Source organism: Pinus tabuliformis, chromosome 4_2, assembly GCF_031772625.1.
Source record: "Pinus tabuliformis cultivar Carrire ecotype Pingquan chromosome 4_2, CPIR1, whole genome shotgun sequence".
NCBI classification, from domain to species: Eukaryota; Viridiplantae; Streptophyta; class Pinopsida; order Pinales; family Pinaceae; genus Pinus; species Pinus tabuliformis.
In genome coordinates, this window is record NC_142304.1 from 111,487,495 (window position 1) to 111,495,791 (window position 8,297).

Below are 8,297 nucleotides of genomic sequence, written 5' to 3' on the forward strand. Positions count from 1 at the left end.
CCCATATATACCCGAAAGTACATGGAGGCCCAATCCATGTTAGCGCTGTCTAATGCGAAACCGCATAGTGAGAGCATTCCTTTATACTTTACGTACTGTAACACCACCCTATATACCCGAAGGTACGTGGATGAGCTATGATATACTTACGTACATGGAATGAGGTATCACACTCGGAATGTATCGCAAACAATTTAGTGACAACTGCTATGTTTAACGACGCCGTAACACATCTCTAGCCTAGACCTCTAAATGTTATGCGTTAAGTTACAATGCTCCATTAGGTTAATTGAGATAAGTTTTAAGTTAATCTTCTTAAGGATTTGCCTTTCAAGGTTCACCACGTGATGTATGTTTGCAATTCCTAGAATGCAACTAACATGACAAACATTCTTTCATTCAATTAACAATGAAAACCGTAGCTAGTAAGGGATAGAGCAATCAGAGCTTTGACAAAGAGCAAAGAGCACACCTAATGCAATTTCCGTAGCTATTCCTATCAAGCATTCACAAACTACAATATGCAAATGCAAGTTTTTCTTTTCATTCCCTTTAGTGTTTAGATGAACAAAAAGGAACTAGATGCACAAACAATCAATCAATACTTTTCACAAGAAACGAAGACTTTACGACAATTTATTTTTCAAAGAAATGAAGACTTTACGACACTTCCTTTTCAGAAAAGACTAATCGATATAAACTAACTTTGACAATGAATTGATAATGATAAAGAAAAATCTTAAGAAACACTAAACAATCAAGGTCAAAGTAGGGCTAGGAGAAGAGATACAAGTTGATTTCAGAACCATAGAAACATTGATCTTTAAACAAACAACTTCAGAAGCAAAATTGGAAAAATCCAAGCCAAAGATAGGTTTTTAAGCTTGTGGAGGATCAACGTAGGTCAAAGTGGGAGTAATTGCGCTACAAAGCACTGTCTCTGAGCCAAGGGTGCTCTGTAGAGCATTGTCCCCTGACCAAGCCGGCACTGGTGCCAGAGAGGCCAATCAAAAGACATCTAACCTCAATTTTTTTGGCCAAAAACACTTCAAAAAGACTGAAATAAGATCAATGAAAGCAAGTAAAGTCTACTAGGGTGTACTATGATGATGATAAACTACCCGGAATGATGGCCGATCCCCAGTGGAGTTGTCAATTTGTTATGTGAAATATTGCATCTATGAATAAACACAACTTCCCTGAGTGGGTAGCTACACTTAGAACAACAAAATTAAAGAGTTTAACCTTTTCCTATAGAAGATAAATAAGACAAGGGACCTACTTGTTATCTTTCACTTCCCTTTGTCTCCTTTGAATAGCTCTTGTCGCTCCTTCTCGAACTGAATCTGCTCGATCAATACCTGCAATCATAAACAGAGGACAAAAACCAATCAAAGCAAGAGATCTATCTACTATAAGCAAATGGAATCGAAAGCATTTACACATATAATCATCATACATAAAGACAAGAATATGGGAAAATGTGTAAACAACTTTATTAAGTAGAAGGAAGAGTTACAACCAAAGAAGTCTGATCCCATGTCACTCATCCAACTTGAGTTCCATCCTTCATCACACCAAAAGCACAACACTCCGATAGCATAACAATACTTGCTTATGATCTCAAACCTCAAACCAACATTATCTCCTTACAATTCTTCAAAGTCTAGCCCCCAATCACTGTGATGAGTGCTCAATTTATAAGGAAATGGAGGTGGTTTTGTCATAAATTGGGCATTGAATGGCTTTCCAATTTTGGAGTTAGTTTCCATGGAGGAAGGGATGAGAGGATAAGAGGTTATTTGATTCATTCCCTATCCAATTTTGAGCTCATAGGAGAGGATAAGAGGTGGGAATCTTCTAGAATGATCTAGAATGAAAGAATATTCCCAAAACCCTATGAAGATTTCGCTCAATCTCACCCAACACAGGTCAAAGTGGTCCTAGGTGCTCTGCAGAGTAGGCTTGAATGGGCCTAAGTGCTCTGCAACGCAGTTACCCTTGACCAAGGCTGCGCTGGTCCCTCAAGGAGTCATTTCAGGATGTCTTCAGGCCAAGAAACTCTTAGGAATGATAACATTCAATGTGATGACTTGTCTAGGGCTTGTAGCAACTGAATTAGGGTTTGATGAGCCCTAACAACACTGATCTGAATGTTGGGAGTGATGTGCCCAAATAGACCTGTAACAATTACCCATCAAACTTGTGATTTCAATAAATTTCTGTTAGATTTTAGGGAAATTAAACCGAAAACACTCACCTGAAAAGCTTCCAAAAAATCGCACTAAATACAACTCCTTAAAATATATCTAATTTAATCTAATATTATATTTAATCCCTTTAATCTAATCTAATATTTTATTTAATCTGATCCCTTTAAAACTTGATAATTTAAACTTAACATATTTGAAGTAATCCTCATGAATTAGGTTGCCCTTTATTACTATTTTTGTCGGTTAATGCCCTTTATTACTATTACAAAAACACTGGTCGATGGTGGCTTTATTTGTATTTTTTAATGTGTTTATGGGGAGCTGGTGTCCAGGGAAAGACGACCTGCCCACACGATTGCAGATAGATTGTTGATGAATGGATGAAAACGGTGCCATGAAGAACCCGGCGAAACTGGGAGGTGGATTTTGGTGGGGTGGATGTAGTGCTGTGCAATTTGGGTTAGCAGGCGCTGCTTACAGGACAGGATACGGGGGCGATGCGTTGATGGTGGTGAAAGCATTTGGGATTGCATCATTGATCGTAGGAGGAGGAGCTTGCGCCATAGGAGGAGCCCTCCACGTTGCCGGGATCAAAGAGGTATGCAACAGATACAAAAGTCATTCCTTTGGGTTTAAGGTTTATGCTGTGCCCTAGTCTTAAATAAATCGAGGTAAATCATTGTTTAGGGTGAATGTTTTTCTCAGGTGAGTGATCTGGTCCAAGTCGGGGAGAGTATCAGGAAAGGTCTGGGCGCTCCATCTCGGAAACAGTCATAACACTCTTTATCCATCAGGCATATACTTTCTGCCAGTTTTGGCCTTATGCAGGTTAGAGTACTGAAAATAGCTGTGCGGAGTGTAATAACGTCTGACCCATGGCAATCAAAAGAAAATAAAAATGCAGCCATTCTCTGCAATTTCCATGATATGTCTGAAGGGATTTTGAAAATAGCTTGTGTATGCAATTCCGTCTTGTTCTTTACTAGAAGCGAGATGTTTTGTAATGACATCTGAACCTTGGTAATCAAAAGAAAAACAACAGTGCCGCTATTCTCTGCAACTTCCATGACATTTATTTCCTGAAAGGATTTTGATTTCAAGATTCTTTGGTTTTCATCTGATCAAAAGTACAGATTTGAAATGTCCTTTGTATGCAATTATGTCTTGTTCTTTACCGGAGGCGACATATTTTGTAATGACATCTGATCCATGGCAATCGAAAGAAAAAAAATGCAGGTGTTCTTTGCTATTTCATGATGTGTGTTTCCTTACGGAGTTTTGATTTCAAGATTCTGGGGTTTTCATTTGGTCAAAACTGTAGAATAGAAATGGCTTTTGATTTCAAGATTCTGGGGTTTTCATTTGGTCAAAACTGTAGAATAGAAATGGCTTGTGTTTGCAATTGTGTCTTATTTCTTTTTTGAAAAAGTGGGAGGCTAGTCCCCTTTAGAAGCTTGTATTAAGCCCAGAGTACAATATTTACATTATATACCACTGTAAGATCAATCACATCAGTAACATTTTACAGAAGCGAGATAGTACATAGCGAGATAGTACATAAGTGTCGGATCAATCACATTAATCACATTTTACAGAAGCGAGATGTACAAATATCTGCTGCAGAGCAGCGGAGCAAGTATCTGGCACATTTTACGGATCAATCACATTAGTCACATTTTACAGAAGTGAGATGTACAAATATAGCGAGATAGTACATAAGTGTCGGATCAATCACATTAATCACATTTTACAGAAGCGAGATGTACAAATATCTGCTGCAGAGCAGCGGAGCAAGTATCTGGCACATTTTACGGATCAATCACATTAGTCACATTTTACAGAAGTGAGATGTACAAATATCTGCTGCAGAGCAGCGGAGCAAGTATATGGCACATTTTACAGAAGCGAGATAGTATATAAGTGTCGGATCAATCACATTAGTCACATTTTACAGAAGCGAGATGTACAAATATCTGCTGCAGAGCAGCGGAGCAAGTATCTGGCAACATATAGCTGCAGGAGCAGCCATAAACGTGCAGCGAGGGGAATAGAACCCGGGTGGGGAGGCGGCAAGCCGACCGTCCCGACCGTGGGGGTATAAGCCTAGGTGCTTTCTTACCATTTTTTGGCCGAATGGCGAGGAGCAAGGGGATTAGCAAATGCTATGTGACGCATACTTGCAAGGTGGGGTAAGAAAAGTTCGAAACGTTCTCGTAAGTCCATATTCCACGGTCCACCCATTCTATGCGGCCTCAGATACTTTTTGGAATAGTTTTTGGGTTTTTTTAGTAGGCGATTAAGCGGACGTGGGAGCCGCAGATCTGCGGGCCTAACCACCGAGCCCAACCGAAGGTGCCAGCTTTTGATGGAGTTCAATAGAACAGATATCTATGCAATGTGGTGGAGGTGATGTGGGAGGTTGTTTGCATGTGAGATGTCAATTCTGTGGAAGTGGAAAGATCATTGTCTATTGCCCAATTGCTGAGCCAATGCCCAAGATTGCTAGTGCATTCAGTATAAGATAAAGTCCAAGGATGGTTGAAAACATAGCAATGAACCCAATTATATATTATAATGGCAAAATTTCACAAATTTGAACTTACAAGTTGAATTCCTTTACAACTGCTTTGCACTTCTGTGTTACCAGTTGAATTCCTTGATTTCCTTTTCCAACTGCTTTGCACTTTTGTGTCACTTGTGTTACACGTTGAAATCCTTTACCAACTCTCTATGAGATAATTAAATATAGAGAGAATTCCACAAGATTTAAACTTTATACTTCTAAATTACAAGTTGAATTCCTTTACCACCTGTTCATGATGTAATTTCATAATCTTTATAGGACTACTCAAATCTAAGTTATTAGTGTTTTTCTCTGGAAATATTTCAAGAAACATATCCTACAGGGTTGCACTCCATGTAGAGGACTTCCTTCAACTAGATGCCAAAAGTCACCGAATGCTTACTCCCTTTAGACGTCAGTGCCAAAATCTTTATTAAATCAAGTTGCAAAATCATTTCGGAAAGTTGGGTGCCAAAACCCTTGAGCAACTCAGACAATGTGGATGGGGCACATCAGAGCAAGAATGAAATCTGTTAAAAAGCAATGTTTGAATTAATAAAAAATAGCCATTGGTCAGCTCTACGAAAGAGAGTCTGAACCAGGAGAGTCTGCCTTTGCAGAACGCTCTACATTGTCCATGTACATCACACATTATATAGCAATCATGGATTAGGAAGTTAGAAACTTAGAACCATACCCTAGGAAATAGAAACTAATTCCTATCCTGAGGTACTGTGAACCAATTCACTATTCTAAGATATTCTCCATTATCTCTAACACTCCCCCTTAATAGAGAAGCGGTTCACAAATATGCCTAACATCTCCCTAAACATTTCAAACTTAATTTTGCCAAGAGGCTTAGTGAAAATGTCTGCAACATTATCATATGTATTACAATATACCAGATGGATTTCTTTTGATTGCACTTTTTCCTTGACAAAGTGGGATTGTGTATCAATGTTTTTACTGTTCTTGTGAAACACCAAATTATTAGCAAGTTTGATTTAACTCTGATTGTCACATCTGATTGTTGTTGCATCTTTCTGTTCTTCCCCGAAATCTTGGAGAAGTCCCCGCAACCAAATTGCCTCACATGTCGTTGCGCACATGGCTTGATACTCTGCTTCCGCTGAAGACAAGGAAACTATGTTCTGTTTCTTGCTGCTCCATGTAATCACCCCGGATCCAATGCTGAATGCATAGCCTGTTATGGATCTGCGGTCGTCTACATTTCCAACCCAATTGGAATCTGTAAACCTTATCAATCTAATATTAGAGGAATCAGTGTAAATAATACCATAGTCTATAATACCTTGTAGATACCTCAAAACACATTTCGCTGCATTCCAATGACTCTCAAGTGGCTTGGATATGTATTGACTTAGCACACTGATTGCATAAGCCAAATCTGGTCTAGTAGTGGTTAGGTAGATTAGGCTCCTAACTAGCTGTCTATAAAATGTCACATCTGCCTCTTTAGAGCCATCCTCACTCTAAAGTTTAATGTTTTGCTGTAATGGTACTGTTGCAGCCTTACACTGATCCATCTTGAATCTTTCCAGTAGACCTTTGACATACGTACCCTGAGACATAAAAGTTTGTTCTGAATCTCTCAAAATCTTAAGACCTAAACAATATCTTAATTCACCAAGGTCTTTCATTTCGAACACCTGTGACATTTGTTGCTTGATATCTTTGATTCGAGCAATAACATCACCTATAATAATTAAATCATTTACATACAAAGAAATCAACACTATGCGACCCTGTTCATCTTTCATGGTATACAAATTAGGGTTGTTTTTACCTCTGTTGTAGTCAAGTTGCAGAAAAAATGGATCAATCTCTTCATACCAGAACCTGGGTGCTTGCTTTAGTCCATAAAGAGCTTTCTTTAATCTACAGACTAAATGTTCTTTCCCTTTCTAGACAAACCCCTCAGGTTGCTCTAAATAAACCTCCTCTTTCAATTTTCCCTTTAAAAATGCAGACTTTACATTTAGTTGGTGAATCATCCAATGTTTCTTAGTCGCTAAAGCAATCAACATTCTGATGGTATTTAGTTTAGCTATAGGGGCATAGGTTTCTTCATAGTCAATGCCTTCTTTTTGTGAATACCCCTTTGCTACAAATCTAGCTTTTAATTTATGTATGGTTCCATCTGCATTAATCTTTGGTTTATACAACCATTTACAACCTATGGTTTGTTTCCCTTTAGGAAATTCAACCAGCTCCCAAGTGTTGTCCCTGATTATAGATTCATATTCCTATTCCATAGCTATTTTCCATTCACTACATTCATTTGCTTCCTTATAACTAGAAGGTTCAACAGCATTAATCATACTAGTTATAAAAGCATTTTCCTTGTATCTAGTAGGCAATTGAGTCTGCCTACTTGATCTGCCGAGTGTTGGTGTAGCTTCTAACCTATTCCGAGTTTCCTTTGCTGGACTTGGCTTGATTGGTGCATCTGAATTCTCTTCTTCTGCCTTTGTCTATTGATCCTGGTTGTTTCTTATTTCATCACTTTCTTCCACCAAGAACAGAATATCCCATTCCTCATTGCGCTTATCAGATTCTTCATGATCTTGTTCATGGAATATGACATCTCTACTAACAAAAATCTTGTGAGTAGAGGGATTAAATAATATATAAGCTTTATATTGTGAACAATACCCTATAAAGGTACATCTGATGGCTTTTGAATCTAGTTTTCTTGTCTTCCTTTGGAATATGGGCAAATGCTTTAGACCCAAACACTCTTAAATGTTTTACTATAGGCTTAAATCCATATAATGCTTCATAAGGAGTTTTAAACTCAAGACTCTTTGTAGGACTCCTATTTTTCAAATAAACTGCAGTATTCAATGCTTTAGCCCAAAAACCATTCGAAAGATCCTTACCTTTCAACATGCTCCTAGCACATTCCACCAATGTTTTGTTCTTTCTTTTCGTTACTCCATTCTGCTGAGGAGTATGGGGTACTGTGAATTGCTGTAATATCCCATGGTCTTTACAATACTTGATAAGTTCATCCTTCCTGTATTCTCCCCCTTGATCGGAGCGGAGAATTTTTATATGCTTCCTTGTTTGCTTTTCAATCATGTTTCTGAACTGCTTAAAGTACTCAAATGTGTGACTTTTCTTACTCAAAAAATATACCCAAGAAAACATTGTGCAATCATCAATAAACAATAAAAAATACAATGCACCTCCTAATGACTTTGTTTGCATGGGTCCACAAAGGTCTGTGTGCACTAATTCAAGTATGTCTCTGTTTCTTCTCTACTCGAACATGGAACTCCTCACTATGCATCTTTCTTAATGTACAAGCATCACAATCATTATGCACTTGTTTTAACATAGGCATATCTCTTACCATTTCCTTTTTTTGAAGTAACAACAAATCATTGTAGTTGATATGACCAAATCTTTGATGCCACAACTCTTCTGTAGTCAATCTCGCTGCTGTCAAAGCTCAAAATGGTGTTGGTCTTACATCCAATTTGTACAGACCTCTT

The 8,297-nt window shown here is 38.2% G+C and overlaps 1 protein-coding gene across 1 annotated transcript; it reads left to right on the plus strand.

The window, feature by feature from the left end:
- The first annotated feature begins 2,501 nt into the window (after positions 1–2,501).
- On the plus strand, positions 2,502–3,467 carry LOC149168516 (StAR lipid transfer-like protein). The gene is made up of 2 exons (XM_089428281.1): positions 2,502–2,811; positions 2,919–3,467. Exons 1-2 carry the CDS (start codon positions 2,590–2,592, stop codon positions 2,988–2,990), a joined length of 294 nt encoding a protein of 97 aa, XP_089284407.1. The 5' UTR covers positions 2,502–2,589; the 3' UTR covers positions 2,991–3,467.
- The last annotated feature ends 4,830 nt before the right edge of the window (positions 3,468–8,297 follow it).

Bases quoted from the DNA above. Each gene is read 5' to 3' on its own strand.
- LOC149168516 (XM_089428281.1), top strand. From the start codon at position 2,590: ATGGATGAAAACGGTGCCATGAAGAACCCGGCGAAACTGGGAGGTGGA. The intron at 2,812-2,918 runs GTATGCAACAGA...TGTTTTTCTCAG, and splicing joins ACGTTGCCGGGATCAAAGAG to GTGAGTGATCTGGTCCAAGT.